Source organism: Cryptotermes secundus, unplaced genomic scaffold (assembly GCF_002891405.2).
Source record: "Cryptotermes secundus unplaced genomic scaffold, Csec_1.0 scaffold455, whole genome shotgun sequence".
Taxonomy (NCBI): domain Eukaryota; kingdom Metazoa; phylum Arthropoda; class Insecta; order Blattodea; family Kalotermitidae; genus Cryptotermes; species Cryptotermes secundus.
The window spans coordinates 761,060-786,064 of record NW_019734967.1 but is presented as its reverse complement, the minus strand read 5'-3'; the positions used below and the strand labels follow the sequence as shown (position 1 = coordinate 786,064).

Sequence of the window (25,005 nt, the reverse complement as noted above, 5' to 3'; positions counted from 1 at the left end):
TAGTTATGTGGAGCACCATCTTGTTGTAGGTAAACTCTCTCATCTCCAAACAGCTCTCGAATGGCAGGGAAAATCGATGTCTGAAGCATATTGAGATACACCTGACCAGTTACAGTACCTTCAAAGAAGAAAGTACCAATCAAACCGCGCGATGACAGACCACACCACACATTAACAGCCAGTAGATTCACTTCCTTGCCCATGCGAACGTGTGGATTTACAGGAGCTGTTGGTGGCTGAGTTCCGAACTCATTCTGCCATTGTCATTGTACCTCTTTAATGTTTCTGTACTTCCAGTACCACTTCAGTACAGCCTTGCGTTGCTCAAAGAACAACCATTCAGCCATTGTTGCTGCTGTCTTCTGCTCGCGGCGCGCAAGCAGCACGACACTCACGTGATTCATGTGACCTTCGCCATCTGTTGAGAAAACATTACACTACACTTCCACGCAAGAATTGTAACTACATGTCATTTTGTTCGAAAGATATTGACTATCATAGAGTGAGTACATTTTTTTGGACCCTCTTGTATTTAGTGAATTTTGGGCCTTACAAACATTGTGTTATGTGGAAATGATGAAGACCTGATGCCCTTTTGCTGCTGAGCAGCCTGATGATTCCAAACTTAAATGCCACTCACTAGTTCTCCTAAGTTTCCTGCATATGCATGCTACTGTCAAATAACTGTGCATATTTTTATGCTCCTCTGCTGCATCTCAAACCTAAAGGATGCCAAATGATATAAAACAGTGTGTGATGTTATCCATTATCACAAAATTTTATATACAGTTATTAGTTTAGATTAGAGGGGTGGGAATTTACTGTTTATTCTATGGTCTAGCTTTCTAGCATTTTGCCATTAGAATGAAGCTCAGTACTTTACTTAACGAGATTTTATGATAAGTGAGCATTTGGTTGCAAATGTGAGTTCCCAGATGTAATAATCCTGCAAAGTTATAATTAAAATTGCCATACCACATTCATGAGGATATTATGTTCATATAGCAGACTTATCTATTGTATAACAATTATAAATAAAACAATAATATGTATATATTTCTAACTAGGGCGCACTATGGTACAAGCCAGAAGGTCATGAGTTCGAGTCCCAATGACGTGGATTTTTTCAATTTACCTAATCCTTCCAGCTGCTCTATGGCTCTGGGGTCGACTCACCCTCTAACAGAAATGAGTACCAGGAATCTTCCTGGAGGGTAAAGGGCAGCCAGTACATAGAGCTGACATCCAGGGGAGGGGAGGGGAGCCTTCGCGGCCTGTTACAGGGATAAAAGTAAAAGTAAAGCTATCTTTGTACCAGGCCATGAAGTCCCATAGGGTTGTGAGACGTTGAGGGTCCCACACTATCTAGACAATCAGCTCAAATATGGCGGTAAGGTTGTCAGCCTTACATGCCGGCCGCGCTTTACTCCCCAGGAAAATTATTTAATTAATTCCTGGTACTCACTTCTGTTAGAGGCTGAGTAAACCCCAGGGCCTAGTGCGGCTGGAAGGATTAGCATAGCCCCTCAACCGACTACGCTACCTTGTGCCCTGTTAAAGGGACAGCTTTACCTTTACATATTTCAAACCCCTCACTACAGCCCATCTGCAGAACTGATGCAAGGTTGTTCAAAGAATAATTCTTCTGAACATTATTCGGTACGTGCACAGCTGAAATCTCAGCCAGGTCATCAACCATCTGCAGGACTTCAGTGGCTATCTTCAGTGGCTCCAGGCAAATACTGGGACAGCACTTTAAAATCAGGCCACAACAGCTTCCTTCTACATCTCTTTCAGTTCAGTATTCACTGTCATCCAGTCATTAAATGTTATATAGCCTGTGTTTCTGACAGCATGGTTAAATAGCCTATAAATGAACAAGAACGTCAATTCTTTTCCCAATTTTGTGCCTAATATTCACAGGATGCAATGGAAGTTTAATAAATATTGTCACAATCAATTTTTTATTTGAGTTTATTGTCTGTTTTATGATGCTGTCAGTTGTTTAGATTGTGTTGCATCAATTTGTGGAATAACAGATTAATGAAGAATCAGAAAGGATGTTGAAGAAAGTGGTAGTGGCCTAGTTCAAGGTACTATGACAGCATTTGCATACAGGGACTGAGGAAAGCCAGTAATGATCCAAGACAGTCAGTGCCCCAGGCAGTTTAAAACTGGAAGCCCCTGAATGCGAGACAGAAGGACTACTGACTGAGCCAGCATGCCTAATTAAAGGACTACTGACTGAGCCAGCATGCCTAATTAATCAGCTCCTCACAGTGTGACAGCATGGGCCTGTCATCACCATCAGCAAACATGACAGTACACATCACAAAGTCTACAAGTCTAATCTCAGCCACTTCAGTCAAAGTATTTCATACAAGATTTGAGATTCCCACACTGGTGGTTATGAAAAATTCTATCTTCTGGGGTATAAAGCTGTGTAGTCCATTGAAAGTCAACTGACGTTTTAAAGAACATGTCATCTCCATCTTCAGGGTTGAAGAAGGCAAAATGTTCCTCCAAAACATCAGGTGACTTTCAACAGCCTGCATGACGTCATATCACAGAGGATAGAAATCTTCTAGGTTTTCATGGCTTCTCTCGATTCCTGCTGGTGAAGATTTGAGACAGTATGTAAACACTGGTGCTGACCATGTCACTATTTCTTCCCTTGATGATTCACAGTCATCCTGTTATGTAATTCTGTATATCCTATGCAGATCCCACAGCATCAGCAAAGAAACTAAAAAGCAATCAAGAATGAATCATCCAATATTTAGTACAGTTACTTTCTACATACTTAAGGAAGTGGCAGACTCTTACCTACAAAATGCATCATGACACAATTCAACTGTGCCTGATTACATATATGGTGCTCTTACGATTTGTTTCGCAGGGGATGGGAGCAGAAGAATAATTTTCTTTGAGAATTTAATTTTTGGTATTAATGTTTGGTAAATTCCTTCTTTTCCAGCTCTGATTTTCTTCCCAAAAAACCAGGGGGTCAGCATATGTCTGACTCCCCCTTGATGGTGCCTATATCTTAACACTATTTATGTTCACCTGCTGGGTGATCTGCGCAGCCAGCTGTTTGAAATCTGCTGAAGTCTCATCCTTCAGGCTGGACTCAAACCTCTCATTTGTTATTCGGAATTCACCGGCCACCACATTCACACCTGCAAAGAATGACGACAGTAACTCAATCAGAAATTCAGATATTTACTGCACCACTCTACCAAAGTCGCTTACATATTGTCAGTTTCGTTCATCAACTTTAGAATAAAAAATCAAATAAAAATATACTGCATCAATTTCACATGTTATGCTACTAAACATTCTTTGAAGGAGAAGTGGGCTTAATGTACCATCACATCCACGTGTCTGTCCCTCCTGATGCCATTAGTAACTGACAGATTGGTACGAAACACGGTATGCAGAGCAATGTCACAGAATGGTGTGAGCATGTTATCAAATGCTACCCTGTCTCAACACATCTTTACATCAATAAGATCAACACGGCAGCAACATCAACTTCTATGACATAACAAAGGGATCTGAAATTATGTGTGGTAATAGATTCTTAAATAAATATAGCAGCATTTGTTTGTGGTATGTAAAAACATGGTGGCTGCATGAAATATGTATTTAGGTAACTGATCGATGGGAATGAATACTGAGCCACTGGAGTCGGATATGTGAAATTAGTGGTTGATGTTGTGACATGCACCACCACCATCAAGGACTACAAAGAGCACAAGGAAAACAACACTAAAACATACACAACATAAGTGGCTGACATTAAAAGGGAACACTTAAATATCCTATGAAGAAAATTAACAACCAAAATAATGATCTGGCTAAGGGCACAGAAGACAAAGTGTACAGTGCAGTGGTCTCCCCAAATAATAAGTGTTGCCTGATGATGGTCCATGTGTGGCCGAAACATGTAGCAGCAAGAACAAAGAATATATATAGTGAATCACAATTTAAAATACTTAGCAAACACTTGTAGTGTCTTCTTAGAAAGGATTGATTTTGTTGCGTTACAGATGGAATACTTTACAGTTTAAGAAAAGACTTCCTTGTCTTCGTCTTCTCGGTCATCCAGTATTCCTTCGTCTGTCTGGCTGGCAATTATGTGAAACTAGTATTGAAATAAATCATATAACGCACCTAAAAAGATTCTGAATGTGTGCAGTGTACACTTCAAAGACTCATTCTGTAGAATAAATCGTAAAAGACTCGAAGACTTATTGAACTAAAGAACTATATTAAAAGAATAAAGGTAAGAAAGGNCGAATATAAGCCGCACCCCAGTTTTCCTCTTGAATTTTGGGCAAAAAATGTGCGGCCTATACATGCGTAAATACAGTATATAAAAGATAAAGGTAAGAAAGGGTAAAGGTATCCCTGTAACAGGCCGTGGAGGCCCACAGGGTTGTGAGACGTTGAGGCTCCCACATTTTCTAGACAATCGACTCAGAGATGGCGGTGAATGGAAAGAATAAGACAAACCTGATTTCAGCACAGTATAAACTCTTTTTCTTTCTTAACTGCCATCTTTTGGTGAAGCAACCGAATCATCTGTTTCTTGTATATTTCGTTTCCACGACATAAAATACGAGGCGTCGATATCAGAATAAATTACATTTTAATTAAATACATATTTATTACACGTGGACCTATAAATTCAGGTTATAGAAAACTTCGTTTAATTATTATTGAGAATAAGAGACTTCGGTAATCCTAAGATGTGCTTGAGGGCCGTTTATGTTTGTTCAACGTAAAAGTTTGAAAAAAATGCGCCATACTATCCCGTTTATCCCTAAAACCAGCCTATTATGCAGAAAAATTCACTGGTCATAAATGTTCGCCTCATTTTGAGCTACAGCTTTTGTTAGAAATACTTTTTTCTCCACGAAAATTATGAAATAATGAATTACGCGGAGAAACGAACGTAAGTCTTCTTTCAAAATTATCGTCATTATTGTCCAATTGCAGTCAATATTGCAATGTGTCCAGAAATTTTGTTAAATCTGTCCAATGTCAAATTTAATGAAATTCCGTTCAGCGGTTCTCTCGACATTTCATTATCGCGGACGTATGTAGCAGAGTTCATATACGCACCGGAGGGTTGTGAATGCAACTAGAAATGCGTGGGGCACTTTTTACGCACTAACAGAAACTTAAAGATACTGCAACAATGTGAATTGACAATCGCGACAGAAGAAATCTGTTAACAATCACGGCAAAGCAAACATTGCAATTAAATCGGACATACAGGTGTAGACAGAGCTTCAACTTGAACAACAACAACAACAACAACAACAACAACAACAAAGGGGACCCCTTCGTATACATGTGCACATAACGTAGAGGCATTTAAACTCTCTCCGTACAGAAAACAAAAGTAGCTGAGAGTGACACAAAGAAAAACGTTTGGGAGACCATTACACGACGTTTAGAAGTAAAATAAACGCTTCGGAAATTCCAAGAATTGCCCCCTCATGTTGCGTCCACCTACGACTTATCATCTTACCACAACCAAAAACCGGAAGTCCCCCAAAATTACTTTAATTTTAAGCCTAGTTAGAACGAACTCTACGTATAAATCAAAGCATAATTCGAGTAGTTAATTTAAAATTGTAAAATTAAATTTTACTTTTAAGAATAAAACTACGTTGATAATTATATCGATATTAAATCCAAAGTGTATATATTAGTTAGTTAGTTATTTAGAGAGGGTGGGTTTCCCCATGCACCGCGACCAGTTTGATCTATTGTGCTTCCCTCTATGATATTCTACCAGTCTCTATACCCTACCGATAAATGGTGCGTACCATCAGTCCCGCCGAGCAAGCAAGTTCGGCCACTTGCTTAGCGGTGTCTATAATGCTTCCCCCATCTATCAGAGGCCTTAGAGGCTATTGTTGGGCCGAAACGTCCTGGAATTTGGCTCAGTGATCCCCTTTGGGGATATGAGGTTCTTTTACGTGCCGTAAAGTTACGACACGGGACACACAGCTTAAAGTCCCTCCCGGAGGACTTGTTCCCTGAATTTTTCCGCCCTTAAAAATTCGACGACCTCCGCCGGGTATTTGAACCCGCGTACCACGAGTCATGAGGTGGGAAAGTGTATATATTAGTCACGAGCCGGGATAGCGACTGGCTACGGGTTGGACGACCGAGGGGCCGGAGTTCGAGTCCCGATGGGGCCAAGAATTTTCTCTTCTTCAAGTCGTCCAAACTGGCTCTGGGGCCCACCCAGCCCCCTATCCAATGGGTATCGGGGGCTGTTTCCCCGGGGGTAAAGCGGCAGGGGCGTGAAGCTGACCACTCACCTCAAAATAGTGCCGAGGTCAAGAAAATGTGGCTCTATATATCCACTACCCCATACGCCTTAATGGCGTAGTGCTTAATTAGTTAAGCACAAGGCCAACTTTACCTTTTTTACCTCTTTTATACGAGTTTTAAACTCTGAAACTTAATTAAAACTTTATATTATTAGATTATTTTTGTGTGTATTTGTTAGATTAAATTTAACAGAAAGGTAGTATTCGTTAGGAGCCGCGCCATAACTCAAGCGGTTAGTCGCTGGCTTTCCACCGCGGCGGACAGAGTTCGATCCCGGGTCTGGTGAAGTGGGATTTGAGGTGGACAAAGTGGCGCTGGGGCGGGTTTTCTCCGAGTACTTCGGTTTCCCATCGGTTTCCATTCCAGCAATTGCTTCACAATCACCCTCACCTAACATCTGGGGCTGGTACAATAGGCCAGAAGTGGCCGCAGTACAAGGGACTTAGTCCCACCCCACTAGCAATAAAAAAATAGTATTCGTTATCAAAATGAAATAAACTGTAATAATATGGATCCACATTAAAAAAAAACACAATTCAAGAACTAAGATCGAATTGTTGTAAATTCTCCTGATGATGACCTCGTGAAGGTCGAAACATGTAGCGAGCCACCTTTGCCCCATAAACAAATGCTGATACCTTAGTATCGATTTGTTTTTGTTTGTGGATACTACTGTTGCGTGGACGGCCCTATTAAATGACACACAACAGGATGCATGTCATAAATACAAGACATCGTGAGTACTAAAGGCTTAAATAAACCATCACACACAGGAATGCGTGCTGTATGACGTTGCTTAAGTCATGAGCCGCAACTGAGCGCCTGTAATTGTGATTTAATACACAGTTCGTTCTATAAGAACATGTATATTTGATCAGAAGGCGTAGGCACGGATTCTCGGAATGTTCCGTTAGTCTGAAATTTATTAGCATAAACGTAGATGCGCTGTGTGCCGTAATTTCGCCCTCCGAAACACCTTTAGTGCTCGAGGTACACAGAAGAGCAGTAATGACAACTTTAATCTTCGTTATCATGCTTGTCAGAGAGCTTCATATCTTCCAAAGATGATACATGTAACCTGCTTATGGCACACGTGAGCACAGACATAGTACATGTTTATCGGATATTCAGAGGTTCCTGGTACAGGTATGAGATCGATGAGCCATTTTGCTCAGCAATGTGGGTTGCTGTGACGTAGCACGCTGCTCCTTCAACCGAAGTATCGTCAAAACCCCTCGTGCCATATTACATTTGGAAAACCGCAGCATGATTATGGGTTACGATATCATGCAGAGTAGGACCACGTTCCTTCCAAATGTTCCTACCCATCTACCAAGCTGTACGATCTTATAAACCAGACCAGCACCACCTCCATGAAAGCTTCATTATTTCGATGGAACACACTCGCTCCACTCCAAATTTAGGACTCGTTTCTTCATAAAATAACTCAAACGCTCCAGCTTAAAGCACAAATTTAAGCCTAATTTCCTCATATTGTTGCTAAAAATTGTATCACCATCAGAAATATCTTCATGAACCTAAACAAGAAGGAAACACTTGGGGCCGATGTAAGAAGCACGCAATTTGGGTCCCTGGGCATACATTTCTGAATATGTATGGGGTATGAAAGGGCTGGGGACTAAAATAAGGGATGAATATTACATAGATCCTTATGCTTATTTTAGAATATATGTTGGAAAATTAAAACCGACGACCTGAAGCAACTGCGCCCCGGTTGTGGTTGGTTGGGGCCATGCCGTACTGATACAATGCGTTCAATGGTAGAGGAAACCTGGCAGTAGTGTAGAGCGGACACAACATTTCTCACAGAATGCTGCTGTAACTGCCGATAGCAGAATGAGTCATTAGCTCTGATAAACGCTATTGACTTTCAGACTGAGGCCTGTTACTGGGCAAGTTACTTAACTTCTTAACCTTCCTTGGAGATTTTATTTGATGGTGTCACATAGAAATTTGCCCTGTGACTGGACTCAGAACAGTGCAGCAGGCAACGGACCCTCCTCCAGTCTCAAAGCGGCTGCCATAAAGTTATCAACACATTTCTGCACACAACTGTGAACGGTTTCTCATAGATCAGCATTTTTATAAAGTTGCCTCTGTTCTTAATAAGTAAAGAGCCACACCACGAAGATGTATAGGATAGTGGAGGTAACAGCTCTAAGCATTCATACCTCAGTGCTAGATACAGACGAGTAGTCAGATTCACGCCCCGGCCACTTTATTCCCCGGAATGTAGACCCGATCCCCATTGGGCAAGAGATTAGGTGGGCCCCAGAGCAGATTTTCACGCAGTGGAGAAAAAAACAATCACTTTGTTCCTTCCGGGAATTCAACCTCGATTCTTCAGTCGTTCAGCCCATCGCCCACCGCCATACCGACTGAGCTATTCCACCTCCCCCCGCCCAAAACTTTTATAACGTTTTCAATTGTGTCAATCAGTGTTCCGGGAACCAGTGCAAACTAACTGGAGACAAGAGCAGGCCTAATCATTCTGGAAAAATTGGGGAAACTACATCCAATGGAATTCTCAATTTATGAACTTCAACACGAATTTCGAACCCTATACCACTGCATCACGAAATTTCAGGTGAGCTGCTTCGATCAAACACCCTGCTTATATTCATCTTCGATTGACTGCCTTCCACGTTGGACTTACTGCTCCAGAGCACGTTGAAGCTATACACTGCCACGCTTACAGCCTTCCTTCAAGCAGCTGGACGGACACGACCTGTTTCCTACGATTCCACTTCGTGTACTGTCTGTAAAAAGCCGCAGAAAAATGTTTATTTATAGCCCAGGGATGGAAATGGCTCCTCAGCGTAACTCGGAGAATGACCAGCAATTGTTATAAGGGAGTTATTTGAATATAGATTAGTGAATTCGTTCATATTTGTATCGCTGGGGAATGAGAGTTACGGCGTCCTAAAGCGTTGGAAATATCTTCGCTATAAAAGAGCGCTCTGGAACTAACCAGGCTACATCTTCCCGCATCTACTCCAATTCTTAGCCCTGCAGGTGGCACTGAAGACCTGTCTATCTCATTCCGAACAGAACATATGAACATTACAACTGTAATAATGGCATCTGTGAACACTTCAGATGGTTCATCTCCCTCTTAGATTAAAGACAAATTAAAACGGAAGAAACGAAAGAAATATACCAAATATTAATTACTAAATTATAACACTGATATGTTGGGATTTTGGACTTTATCCATCGTCCTGGTTTTTAAGATAACAAATAAAAACACATAATAAACACCATAATAAATTATGGTAGGTTAAGAATTCCCATTTATCGTCGTTACATTCAGGATTCTAGTATGCAAGTTATCCCACTTACCGAAAATGCATTTCCAGTTGAGTAAAAGAGTGACTAAAAGTGTGACCTGTCCCTCACCGTATTTGCGCCCGTTAGTTCCCAGCTCTGCGTGGTTAGAGGCGGGACGGTTCTCTCTCTGAGGTCAGGCAGGATTCTNCCCCCCCCCCTCAGGCTTCGCCGTAAGCCAAGAGGCATTTAAACGCAATCGAGAGACAAAGAAACTGGGAAGTTCCAAGTAGGCTGACAAAGCACCGACCCTCTCCCATGTGGGCTCGGTTCTGTCTTTCGGAATCTCGTTACGTGCCCTGGATACATGGACATTCACATTCAGGCTATTTCTTGGCTTAAACCGGGCCTCAACAGCAGGCGCAGGCGCAGACCTGCCGCGAATTTAGAATCAGTCTGCGTCTCTTTAATATTTCATGTAAACTAAAGATACTTTTTTCTTTTTCGGTTTAGAGTACGTACATATAAACGTGGTCGTTTGTTGTGAACATTCGTGCATAGGCAAGAAAATCATTCTATACACACACGCACGCACATACACAGATATACGAGTACATAGAGAGTGAAGTTCTGTAAACGTGACGCTTATTGTCAGTGCGCAATTTCGGCTTACCACAGCAACGACTTGTAGGGAGTTAACATTTTGCCTGACCCTAAGTTATATAATAGGTCACGAACGAGGAAGCAGTTTTTGTGTCAGTATATCGTGTCGATTCGGTGAGTATTGCAATTATTTTGGTGTAGATATGTGAAGTGTATTATATCACATAAAGAAGGCTGTTCACGATTGACTATTTGAGCGTGTTATTTACGCAGGCTGCCGTTAAGCATCGGCCTCGACGCATCGGTTGGTAACGTGTAGGACAGGAAAAGAATGTGGGGGAAGTGCAAGGGAAGACATTACGAGAGCTTACTGTACGTGTATATAGGAAAGTAATGCACTTCCCAGTGAATTGTCAATGGGTGTTACACCGGCCTACCATTAATCTGAAGGGGATAATCAGAGAAGCCGTGACTGAAGATTACATTTTCTTTCTTTCTCTATGGCTCTAAAGTCCTTCTGTTGGAACTTGGCCACTTTTACAGTTTCTTAATCTATACACAGTCGTCAGGACTCCTTGGAAGGGGGATCAGTACGCCGTAAGGCCGCTACCTACATACAGGACAATACAAACACAGAATAAAAGCACACAAACATCCATGCATCGAGTGGGATTCGAACCCAGAATTCCAGTGTTCGAGAGCGAAGACAGTTCATGCCTTAGACCGCGCGGCCACTCTGACCGGCAGATAATACCGGCTAACCCCTTAAGGGTATACCACCCCCGTAACATCAAAACAACTAACCATTTTAAACACATGATTTATTCATGTAATTCGTACGATAAAAAGGTAAAGTTGTTCCTGCGCTTAACTAATGTAACTCTACGCCATGAAGGCGTATGGGGGAATGCGTGTATACATCCATTGTTTCTTGTCCTCGGAACTAGCTGGAGGTGAGTGGGCAGCTTAATGACCCGGTCGCTTTAAAAGGCTCCCCAATACCCATTGGAAAGGATGCTGGGTGGGCCCCAAAGCCGGTGTGGACGTGGAGAAAAGAAAATTTTTGACCCTACTGGGACTCGAATTCCGACCCCTCTGTCGTCCACCCCTAGTATCTTTAAATAGTCTGAAGGAGATGGGCAGCGGCAGTATCTCATGAAGCCTACCAGGCGCTACGGGAGCAATGGGGATAATTTGAGCCTCTTTTGTGTGTGTGTGTAAATATCGTTTGATATAAACATGGTAGCAAGCACCCAGTGGGTTCGGTGCCCCCTGAACAGTGCTGTCTTATGAAACGCATTCTGGGCAGGTACGACACCACTACACGACCTGGGTCCTGTCAGAACTCCTCCACCCATCTTGCCTCGCCTCAAAATGCCAGTGCGTGGGGTTACTGACCGTCAGGTGACTCCATTATCTCTGCTACCCTGCACATCGCTCTCTTGCCATTAATTGTATTCAACCCTTCAAAGCCCGATACTCATCTAAATGCCACTTAAAACCTCAGCCACTACGTCACAGAAAACACAATGCAACTCCATCACAAAGACCACAGGACTTCTGACTACCCTGAGTGAGAAATTTTCGTGATTTTCCTCAGAAAAGTACCAGGACAGTACCTGAAAATAGACCATGAGCGCTTCTTTCGAATTAGCCATTTGCTAATCAGCCTACTGTTCAAAGCTTTAGCTACTGACAGCGTCATTAAATGAACCACGTGGAATTGCCACTTGAGCCAGCTGCTCATTGCACATCTGTTCGTGACAGACCATGGGTTCTTAGTCTGTGTGTGGCTTTGAGAGCGACTTGAACTGCGCTCGCCTTTGTTGTCACAAGGATTCTTAAATTTATCTTTATGGGCTTCACGGTTCAGAATAGCCGACAGAAAGACACATTGTGTTTTCTTGTAGTCGTTTTACTGTGAGTAGGGATACTCATCGGTTTTCGGTGAAGTCAGGCATAGAGAAAAACTGTTGAATAACGGAATGCAATTACGGCTTGATGGACTACTGCGTTGTCAAGTGGCTGCAGATTTGAATATGAACAAAACCTGTAATCACCGGTGCCAGCCGATATTTCAGTCGGTGCCAAACGTGACACCGGTACCGGCCGATGTTTCAATCGGTGCCAAACGTGACACCGGTATGAACCGATGTTTCAATCGGTGCCAAAAGTGACACCGGTACTAACCGGTATCTCATTCGGTGCCAAACGTGACACTGGTGCCAGGGGGAGGGGGGTCATGTCAGGCTTAGGGGGGTATCATACCACAAATTTTGAGAACCCCTGAGTTAAAGTGGACACGGAGCACCTGTCTCGGATGAAAAACGTCTGGTTAAGACTTAGGCGTAAGAATACGTTCTATAGGTGTATGGATAATGTCGAACTTCCCAGGAAGTGAAGTCGATTTTTTCGCCATTGTTGCAATACTGTCCAACGAAACAGACATAGTAAACTTAGGGAATTCCCGAATCTCTCTCGCCCTGTCGTGTTTTGTGTCTAAAGTCCGTCCGCGCTACGAACCTGGGCACGTCATACCTTTCATAGGCAACGTAACGGAAACAGAGTCCTGTGTAAGTGTCTGACTTTGTCAGCATCGATTGAACACTGGAAGTATGTTGAAAATATTATCTCGTACCCTGCTAGTGATGACGTAAGGATCTACGTCACTGCCCATGGAGAACACATGAAAGATCGATTGTTACTTGCATGTGTACCGCTGACGTCGTCTGTCTGTCTGAAAGCCGCGTATAAGTGAATGTCCTCCATTCGACTGCTCTGCGAAATGTTAAATCTTTCACAAGCTCCGCCTCATTTCGGAACACTGACCCTGACCTCAGAAGCGAATACATTTGACTGCAGATGATGTAAATACTGGTATGAGAATGGTCTCTGCGTTCCTGGACTAAAATACAGTTCAGTATCTTACGGCAGACCAGAAGTGACCGCAGTACAAGGGACTTCGTCCCACCCCAGTAGCAATCTTACGGCAGGCCAGAAGTGGCCGCAGTACAAGGGACTTCGTCCCACCCCAGTAGCAATCTTACAGCAGGCCAGAAGTGGCCGCAGTACAAGGGACTTAGTCCCACCCCACTAGCAATCTTACGGCAGGCCAGAAGTGGCCGCAGTACAAGGGACTTAGTCCCACCCCACTAGCAATCTTACGGCGCATAAAATATTGCCATTTACCGATTGGGGTCGGGATAGCGCAGTCGATATAAAGGCTGCATCCGGGCTGCAGGCCGAGGAGTGAGAGTTCGAGTCTCAGAAAGAGCAAGATTTTGCTCCTCTCCACGTCGTCCAGACCGGTTCTGGGGCCCACCCAGTCTTCTATTCAACTGGTACCAGCGGTTATTTCCCCGGAGATAAAGTTGCCAGAGCGTGAAGCTGACCACTCACCTCCAACTAGTGTCGAGGTCAATAATACGTGGATCTATACATCCACTCCGCCATGCGTGTTCATGGCGTAATGCTTAATTAAGCAAAGGGACAACTTTGCCTAATAACCACACTTCTCTTTGTGAAGTAGTGCCAAAATTTTCGTGTATTATTGAAGTTAACTTCAGTCCTGAAAGGGTTAAATAACGTGGACCATTTTTCCAGGATATCGGAGGGAGAGGCGTAGTGGGGAGTGCGTGCGAGTTCACGTTCAATGCTTCATTAACTACACCCGACGCTTGTGTGCGCCCCAGTTACAACACAATGACACAAATATTTGCTGAAGCACCACGGGTAAACTAAGCGGCAGGCGGTGTAGTGTTGATATATGGCTTCGAATAGGGTGTAATGATCATCTCCGAAGGTTTAGATGATGCGCCTATTTTGTTCGTAGATACAGCATGTGTAATATTTATATTAACTGTTTTCTTTTTGCTACTTTCACTATGTCGAAGGTGATAAGTTTTACAAACATGTGCACTGGACCAGATTATGAGTAAGTGTATTTGGTGATTGCCGAGTAATGGCCGAAACATTTGTCATAAGAACCCAAAATCCAACGCTATATCTCAACACATCTGGAAAGTTTCGAAATGTGATGTTGGAGAAGGATGGAGAAGATCAGTTGGACCGATTATGTGAGAAATGCAGAAGTGTTAATTAGAGTCAGTGAGCAGAGGAATATCCTACACGAAATAAGAAAACGGAAGGCTAATTGGATTGGTCATGTTTTACGCAGAAACTGCCTTCTAAAAGAAGTTATCGAAGGAAAGATAGAGGGACGGATAGAAGTGACAAGAAGACGTGGAAGAAGACGTAAGAAGATGCTGGATGACCTTGAGGACAGAAGAGGATACTGTCATTTGAAGGAGAAAGCTCTAGATCGCATTAAGTGGGGGAATTGTTTTGGAAGGGACTGTGGACTTGTCGTCTGACAGATTACTGATGATGATAATGATGATGATGATGATGATGATGATGATATCTCAAAAAGCGCTCAGCGATAATACTGTGGGCGACTAATCAGTCAGTAAATGCTGCGCCTCAGAGGGCGATGAACACAGTGCTAACAAACTGCATTCGGTTCCAATCTGAATGAGCTCGTAACTTTTGTTGTTGCGGCCCCTGAACTGCCGACATCTGACAGGTCTCTATGCTCTTTACAATTATACTTAACATTGCCGAATGCTTCTATTTTGCGTGCCCCGCATTTCAGTCTTTAGACTTCCGTGCTCTGTCTTATGGGGAATAAAGGTAAAGTTGTCCATGTGCTCAACGAATTAAGCACTACGCCATGAAGGCGTATGGGGGAGTGGATATATAGATCCACATTTGCTTGACATCGACACTAGCCGGAGGTGGTCAGCTTCAGGCCCCTGCCGCTTTATCCCCGGGGAAAGAGCACCCATTACCCATTCGATAGGAGGTTGGGTGGACTCCAGAGCCGGTCTGGACGAAAATTCTTGACCCTACAGGGCCTCGAACTCCGACCCCTCCGTCGTCCAGCCCGTAGCCAATCGCTATACCGACTGAGCTACCCCGACTCCCTATCTTGTGAGGTATACATCTAACTTTATATACGTATCTTCCTGCATATTTAAAGTTAATCTTGCCGTTGCACTTCGTGTGATCATGGGCACAGTCCCCAAGAGGGTAGGGACCTTCTATAAGGGGGAATGCCAAATTTTCGTCAATTATTTAAAATTAAATTGTATCTAGGCAAAGCTTTGGTAGGCTACTAAGTTATACCATAGGTTCTTTCGGGAAATTCAGATGCAGCCAGCCAGATGCCATTAATTTACAGGGACATTTTATAGCTTACTGTGAGTGTTGAGAAGCTGTCAAGATATTTAGGTTCCTGCTGACACCGTACAGTCTGAGAGGAACAAGAAAGTGTGCAGAACTGCACTTTTCTCTGATCGATAAAAATGGAGGGGATGGGATTGTGTAAATTTGTTTATTACTACAGGGGCGCGTGTTAATTTGCAAATTGTATTAGGGGGTCGCGAAGTCACTAAGTCTGACAGCTTTTGCATGAGATCTATACTTATGTTTGCTAGTTTCCCATTAACTGCTAACCACTTATCACGCTCCAATCCATGTCTCCTACTCTCAGTTTCAAGCGCTTTACTAAAATATGCATCGGATCTTCCTCTCCGTGACAAAGTCACACCTCCCCATCTGTGTCACAAAGTGACTGCCCCTGCATTCTCTATCTCCACTTCTACAGCCGTTTCTTGTGCCAACAGATCTTATCTACAGACTTAATACAGGAAATGGTCATATCTGGCGCCATCTTGCGTGTTATCTGGTAACCAGATACGACGCCATCTTATTTACTTTACAGCAAATCCTCGTCCAGCGCGGGAGTGAAGTTGTTCGAGCACATCGCCTCGAGTCAGTAGGCGCTAGACAGACTTCATGCTTCATGTTTTGAATGTGGATACGAGGCTGCATCTAATGTCCCATTAACCCTTTTGAAGATTGAAAAGTCAAAGTCAAAGTCAAAGTCAAAGTCAAAGTTACTTTACGACTGGCGGTTTACCGCCAATCAGTTTATCTCGGCGCCAAGACCCTTGAGCCTCACGACCAGAGAATTTTATTTTTCAACTGAACCCTTACGGTCATAGTCCTCTCTGACAAGAGGAGTTTGTCTCTTAAGAATATGCTTGGCTTTGTCAAGCGTAAGTATCGCAAATATAGCATATTATTGAAAAGTCTTCCTTGTGCACTATATACAAGTCCTCTCTCAGTCCAGGCTTTGCAAAGTAGATCACGCCTATCTTACGTATCTTATGCTACAACGGTAGCTTGGTCACTTGAAAGTTTGTAAGCTTGATCTCCGCCAAGTTGAAGCCTCTTATATCTTATTTAAAGACCGGATTTCTTCTAAGTAATATATACAAATTCAATTCGTACCTCACAGGAAGCATATTGCTTCGTCGCTACATAAACCAAGCCGTTAATGCTGTTTACTGTTATAACCGCACACGGCCTGAACACTTCTTACAACCGTTGTTCGTCAGTTCTTATGACCGTTGCCTATCTATCCTTATGTTTATTTATTTGTTTGCCCGCTTCGGTAGAACACTTTTGACTCTTCTCAGGGTTGTGCCACGGTAATAACTGGGACAACGCGGAGACTGCACATTTAAAACTAGCCCACTGATACAAATAAATACTCTCTTTCTGCTTAATCACAATATTGTTTAATTCAGAATCAAACTATGACTTTATCGGCGAGTAGGGAGTAATGAGCCAAAGATTAATCGAGCTAAATAAATACTGTTAAATTTAGATAAACTTAGAGAGAGCAGGTAAATAACGTCTGCCTCTGGTGAATTCTAAGTGCCAAGTCCCATACGTCTGACTCTGATGAATTCTGAACACCAAGTGCTTCTGCCCACTCTATCTCCGGGAGCGTCACTTCTTACCGTATAGGATTTGAACCGACGGCCTTTCTCCCAGACAAGAATTCTCTCTAATGGCTGATTTTAACTGCCAAATCATGATACCATCAGTACAAGACAATCACATTACTAACTTTGAGAATGAAGAGATCCAGAGATTTTGAACCCGGGACCCTACATGTGAAAGCACTTATGTCTTAGTTTAGGGCAGACAACAAACATATCCTTTTCATAATTGCCTCGACCCTCTAACGGTCACCCAAGGTCCAGGTATCAAAATAAGTTGTTCCTGTCCAAATGCGAAATGCATGTCAACTTCTTAATGGATGGGTCACCCTTATAAATCAGTCACTCTATTGAAATGGCTGAAAAGGAACATGCGTCCATTAAAGAGTATTGAAAGGTTTGGACGGTTACACTGTGAGACCACACGAAACATACAAACGCACTCTGTGGGTAGAATGCAGAGTGTTAGCGTATTACAGCAGGTGGTATATGTGGTAACCACTGGGCTTTAAAGAGTCAATACCAAGTGCTTCTTTTTCATAGGAATGAACAAAATTCCTACACTGATATAAGTTTTAAAAATCACCAGTGTGTACAAATTGGATTGCACGACTGCAGACATTTGGCATGTAGCAAAACTGAGATGTGTTAATAACTGCTTCACCCACAGGCTGAGGGGCAGATTTTGAGGTAAAGCAAATGAAAGCCGACACGAGGGTGACTGAACTGCAGTGTCCCAGGGCTGCGGCTGGTTCCGTCTGCCTACATCCTAATTTTACCGCTTTCGGCAACTGTCCGGATGTGTGTTTGCGTGCATAAGTAAATCGACACCAGACAAACACGCATATGACCAGAGCTTCTAGACTTATTTAACACGTATGAAACGTCCCCAAGCAGGGCAAACGCTGTTACGAGGTTTCTCTCAGTAAACCAGAAGTGTCGGGATAGTATGACAGCTTCATCCCAAATTGCTCCAAATTCGTCATTCACCAACCATCCTCCCATATCAGGTTATATATGAATACTGATTGCGTCGTAAAGCAAAACCACACATAAATAAGTAAAATTAATGACTTTGTATATGAGGCTGTCCCTTGAAAGGGTTCAGTTAGGGGGAAAAAAAACTCGAGCTGAGAGCAGATTCTCGACTTCGAGATATGTGGTGGCCATCTTGTTGTCCGTCTTATAAAGAAGCCTCAAGCGTCGTGCAAGCGTGACGTTCGACCCTGTTTATCACGGATTCATGAAAAACTGAGCAATTCCCGAAAAACAATGCTGCATCCCGTCGTGGTAGATTTCACGCGGCACTCTGAGGAATGCAATGAAATAAAAGGTAGACGCTTATTACAATCCTCTTTCGAAAAGAGAAGTGAAGTGAGCGGAAACAAATCTTCAGAACTTGTGGAACGTAAATATGCGGTGCTGTTTGTTCAGTGATCATTATATAAATATTTATAAATAAAACCCTGTACATGGCGGCTCGAGATAACAGTCTTATATACTACAGTACAATATTGTAGCATGTAGAGAAGTTGCTAAGATGACTCCGTCAACAACGCTCGTCACTAAACAAAAGATTTATCTTATGTTATAACCGTCGACACAACAAATAAGGCGGGGATATCTTCAATGAAAACAGATGTTGGTATATATGTTACCTTTTCAGTGTAAGCGTAAGTTGTGTTACATATTTCGACCTATAATTTAGGTCATCATCAGGCACCTCTCTGTGATTATAACTCAAGTGGTTATAGTTAACAGTCATGATATGGATCCATATTATTCCAATTATGTCTCTTGTTGCAAGCGAATATATAGGTGTATTTATAGAGTGAGCATAGATCAATAATCTAAGATTCTAATAAAATTCATTACTAATAGTTAACGATTTAAACACCTTCAGTCTATGTTCCTCCCCTAAAATCAGAGACCAAGTTTCACGCCCATACAGAACCACAGGTAAAATTATAGTTTTGTATATTCTAATTTTTATGTTTTCAGACAGCAGAAGAGAAGACCAAAAATTATGGACCGAATGATAGATAGCAAGGATTGCCCGAGTTCAATCTTCTCTTAAGTTCCTCATGAATCAGGTTTTGATCTGTTATCGTCGTTCCAAATATCTGAACTGTGTCAAATTTTAATCTGTTACCTACATTTCTGTCATGATTTTGGCCTGCATTTTGGTAAGGAGACAACAACATATACTTAGTTTTATCTGACCATCCTTCTTACCAGCGTCAATTAAAGTTTGTGTGTTTTTCTTTATCATCGCCCACTAGATTCACATCGTCAGCATAGAACAACAGCTGATGTGTCCCATTTAATTTCAGTCCTACCTGGTTTTCTTGGACCTTCCTAATGGCATATTCTAAAGCAAAGTTGAAAAGCAGTGGCGATGGAGCATCTCCCTGTTTTATACCATTCTGGATAGGAAACTTATCAGACAAATCGTTACCTACACTGACTTTAGTATAAGCATAATTTAAACGCATTTTATTCAGTCTAACTGGTTTCGTGTGTACCACAAACTTTACGAGAGCATTGTACAATAGTTCGCTCGTAACTGAATCATAGGCTTTCTTGAAGTGTACGATTACTTTACAATCTACATAAAATATAATTTTACAAATACCGTTAACATTCGGATGGCTGGAGAACCTATCCAAGCCTCAAGCAGGTCTTTCATTTTCGTGGGAACCATAGAGTACCTATCATAAATAAAGTAAAAAAAAGTAAAGCTATCCCTGTAACAGGCCGTGAAGGCCCATAGGGTTGTGAGACGTTAAGGGTCCCACATTACCTTGACAATCGGCTCAGAGATGGCGGTAAGGTTGCCAGCCTTACGCGCCGGCCGCGCTTCACTCCGCAGGAAAATCATTTAATTAATTCCTGGTACTCGTTTCTGTTAGAGGCTGAGTAAACCCCAGGGCCTAGTGCGGCCGGAAGGATTAGGTCAACTGAAAAAAATCCAATGACCTCACCGGGACTTGAACCCGCGACCTTAGATAATAATAATAAATACTTCGAGACGAGGATTATACGATTACAGAACCAGTACCTATTTTTCTTTTTCCTTTCCGTATTTTTTTCTTTCCTTAATAGTCTGCTGTACTTTCTATTTATTATTTACACTGGGTGACTGAGGAAGATCGCGATAACCTCTGTCAGGACACGAACTATCGTAACTGAGATTTTCCTATGGTTTTCCTAGGTCATTCCAGACAATTTCCAAGACAATACTTCTCAGCAATTCATAGCCGCTCCCGCCTTCGTACTTTCCAATTCAGCTCGCCATTGGACGCCATGTTGTCTGAGCTGCCGACACTGTCGTTGAACAAAACACGGCGATGTTCATGTTCTTCACAGTAAAACACAATTAACAAGCCCGTGTGAGCTTTGTGTTTGTTCTGCTTACTTCCATATGCCCATTCCTTGCGCCACTCCAAGTACCCCGGCCAGTGTGTAACCCACAGTTTCATTACCATATTCACAATTCCTGTCCCGAGCAAGATTAATCCATTTCACGCCCTCGCATCCTATTTCTTTGTAGTCCATTTTAATTTATCCTCCCTTCTAGACCTAGGTCTTCCGAGTGGTCCCTTTGATTTAGGTTTCCCGACTTAAATGTCTGCAGTGTTCATCTCTCTCATGTCTTCTACATGTATCATCCTTCCTAATTTGATAACCACGTAATAACATTCAGCGAAAAGCACAAACTGTGAAGCTCTTAAATACATGATAATTTTCATTCATATCCTATTACCTTGTCACGTGATTAGAGTAGACGGGTTTTGGATTGATGAACGAATTTATTGCACATTTCGATACAGAGTGTGACTGCGCTTTAAAAATGATTGTTATACACACAGACACTGTAAACCATGACAACGAATTAATAGAAGAGCTATACACCAACGGTCCAGTGACAAGAAGACTGAACAGAACATGGCCCCAAGACATCAATCAATGAAATAGACTACATGTAGGGGAAACATCACTGGATGTTTCCCTTGCAAGCCAACCACCTACAGCACATTTACTCAATACTCTGTAATGATGTAGATTGTAAATAAGCGTAATAAAAAAAATACGCTAGTGTCCACAGTCACGTCTTCAATACCCATCGCTTAGTAGCGCCTTCCAACGGCTGACGTTCCCCTTTCTCTGGATTCCCGAACTGTCCTCGACCACAGCTACAGGCTTCTCATGCCAACAGCTCATGACAGAGCCGCAGTTCTCTAACTCACTAACTTACCAACTCTTCACTTCACTGCGCTGCGCTGCACTAACTGTCCTGTGTATAACATCTCGGCAAGCACCACATAAAAAAACATCGTTCCTCTGTTACTATTCAATTGTTGCTTAACAGACGACACAGAAAACACCCTTCCTTTGTTAGTCCGTTGGTGCGTGTTAGTAATCTGTAGTTTAAACTTTATTGTTTGCATCCTGTTGTGTATATAATATTTATCCCATGTTATAGCCGTCAACACAACAAATAAAGCACGAATATCTTCAATGAAGACAGTCTGTGCAACTTCACAGACGACACCACAGCAACAGGGGGGCCAACATTAAGACCAACATCTCAAACATCTAAACTTGCACGTCAAACTAAAGTGACAGTAGGAAGAAGCAGGAAATTGCGATCAGATTTCACACGGAAATTAGTAAATAAGAACCACAAGACAGAAAGCAGGAAATAATACGAAGACTCCCCCCCCTTCAGCACATCGACACACGACTGTGGAAGGTGTGCACATCATCTAAGCATAAAAACTAGCCAACATTTAAATATATTGTGGAATGAATACTTTTATATATTATGTCTTTTAAACACCTACAAAATTTTTCATTTATGTCGTTAATAATTGATCATTTTTCATCTCATAATTCAGCAAAAACGTAATATATTTATTGTTCATATTCACACGCACCTGATGGTGGTCAGAGAGACCAAAACATAATAGTGTGATTAATATAATAAACTGACTGACATTTTCGGTTGATCTCATTCGTTTTATTGTACAATAATAAAACGTTGTTGTGTGACGGTACAAAAACCTTAATATACAGTATAGCAGACCTGACATTTCGCGGTAACAATAAAGTCTGTTGAGACACGCCAGAGGCGAATGATTTCAGCAGGTCCGCTTATTGTCACGAAACAATTGGTAGTCAGTCCGCATGGCGCGCTTGAGTGCTCGGCCACACTGAGCACGCGCAGGAATCGGGCACGGATCTCATTCCTTCACGCTAGTCTGCATTTTGAAATCGTCCACGACCGGAAGTCGTTCCAGTGTTCAGTTTTAAACTTTTCATTTCCTGCTAAGCTTTAAATCAATGATTGATGATTGTAATTCCTGAGAGCCTCAGTTTTACTGGCCGACTCGTTCAGTATAGAACTTGACCTCTCTACAACGGTTCCGCCAGCTTCAGCAGACCTCCAACCTCCGAGGGTATCCTACGTGTTGAGGTTCTCGTGCTCACCAGTAGAGTGGGTGAGAAGTGACTAGTTTGTAGTTATAGAGTTCTTTTCTCAGGGGATACTGGTTATCTGGACCCAGGACGGGAAAAAGTCTTCTGGAATTGGGTTATAAACTATCGCTTGAGCAAAGCGAATTGTACGCCCTTTTGACATGGTTGTTACTTCTCAGTCATCACACAACTGCAGAATTATTTCTGCACTACACTAAAACTTCTTCACCACTCCGCATCTTCCTCGCAGACTTCCTTACGACAAACTCACAGTTCGAGGCTCGGGGCCAAAATTCGCCCTTCCTTTCCAATCAAGACCCTTTTACACGCAGGTAACCCTCTATGTCACGGTCACCAGAGTGCCCACAATGTGATTTAGAGAAAAGCATAAGTGCCCGTATCTGAGACAGCACTTACCGCTCAAAGCATAACGGCAGACTCCAGTAATAACATAAAAATCTGCTCAGTTACTGGGTGTTGGACTCTGTCCATCGTCCGGTATTCTAGAAACTATGAAACACAACGTAAGGTAAAAAACACAGTAATTCTGAGTATTATACACCATCGTCAGAACCCTTTAGACTCTACTCACTCATGGAGCTCAGCCCTTCCTGAAAAGCTGCCAGTCATGCAGCTACTCAGGAACTTCCCAGCATTTTATGGAACCCGAAGGTTCATTACCGTGTTCACAAGAGCCCTCCAATGGTCCCTATCCTGAGCCAGATCAAGCCAATCCATACCATCCAATCCTGTTTCTCTAAAATCCATTTTAATATTGTTCATCCACCTATGTCTTGGTCTTCCCAGTGGTCACTTTCCTTCTGGCTTTCCTACCAATATCCTATATGCATTCATCTTCTCCACCATTCGTGCTACATGCCCTGCCCATCTCATCCTCCTTTACTTGGTCATTCCAATTACACTTGGAGAAGAGTACAAGTTATGAAGCTCCTCATTATGCAGTGTTCTCCAACCTCCTGTCACTTCATCTCTCTTCGGTCCAAATATTCTCCTCAACACCCTGTTCTTAAAGAGCGAATATACGAAAATATATACGCAATGTTACAGAATTATTGAAGTTTACAAAATGCATATATTGTCATGAATAGGGGTGTACGAGTGACGAAAATAACGTTCTAGTTTGGATGATTGGATTTATTGGCACTTCTGTAACAAGTTCTCTTTTAGTTACAATTAATACAGCGCTATCGCTGATTTACACACCGTTCACCGTTGCACACGCACTACGCTTATCAGTTTCCACTAGTCGTCTCCTAGCAACGGATCTCAACACAGAAACTAGCACTTCAAATCACTGTGAAGTCTTCTTGCCATTTCTTCTTCAGTCACCCTGGAACCTCGGAACTCAACTAAAAACTCTCTCCTGTACTGCAAGCGGACTCGTTTTATATAGCCGCTACACGGACAACACAGGAAACGCAGTTCTGCTGTTGCGTAGCGCAGACCACACAGAAAGCTAATCACATGATAGTTTAATACTGTTGACGTGTGTGCGCGGAAGTGTTTACTGGGCAGTTGCCTAGAAGCGGGCCGCCTAATACCGTTATTCCACGGTTGGTGTGCGTATTACTTAGAAACAACTGTTTCTGTGGCTCTTTCATGGGGCAAATATGCCACGATGTCAAAAAAAAATGCAGCTATCGTCACGTATTTGAATGCGCCTCTAGACAGGGTTTGGTTTGCTAATCGGATTTATTGAACACTTACAGAATGTAACTACAAGTAACTACGACAGTCTCACTGAGTTACATACTCCAAAGACAACTAAAACTACAACACATATAAAGCCTTCTCAGTCTTCAATAGAGTTGCTTGGTAGCGGCTTTCAACGGCGGGTCCGTTTGGGTTCCCTAACTGTCCCCGGCCTCAGCTACCAGCTTCTCACTGATCACAATTGCAACTCTCAACTGGCTCAAAAGTCAAAGTTATATTACGACCGACCATCAATCGGCCAGTCTGTCTTGGTGTCAAAGCCCCGTCTGAGGCTGTAACTGCAAGACAGTTGTGGGTATGTTGATGTGGGGTGCCCCCTCTGACGAGAGGACGGGTCTCTCGTTTACAATTGCTTCTGGCCGTTACCAGCGCAGTCATTCTCAGGTTCGACTCCCGCGGGACTCATGACCATATTTTACTGTCTCGGATTCCAGATTCCCTCAACCTGGAGGGCCAGGTCCCCCTCTTTATATCCCACAGTGACAGGGTGGCCCGGTTATACCCCCAGGAACTGGGTTCCCTTTTCGTCCCCTCCTACTACTCACAGAGCTGAGGTGGAGGTATTCGACCCCGCCTCCACACGATCCTCGTTATATAACCCGACACGGAGCACACAGAAAACGTCTCTTCCATGATTGTGTTCTCTCGTTCCCGGGGAAACGTGTCCACAGAGCTGTTCCCTAGCAAC

At 42.7% G+C, this 25,005-nt stretch overlaps 1 protein-coding gene across 1 annotated transcript in view; it reads right to left on the bottom strand.

The window, feature by feature from the left end:
- The window catches only part of LOC111869075, a gene marked incomplete at its 3' end in the record, with an annotated part of 93,409 nt that overhangs the window by 8,572 nt on the left and 59,832 nt on the right, over positions 1 to 25,005 (bottom strand). The window contains exon 4 of the mRNA XM_023860281.2: positions 3,067 to 3,179. Coding sequence (XP_023716049.1) covers positions 3,067 to 3,179 — 113 coding nt within the window. The remainder of the gene's footprint in view (positions 1 to 3,066; positions 3,180 to 25,005) is intronic.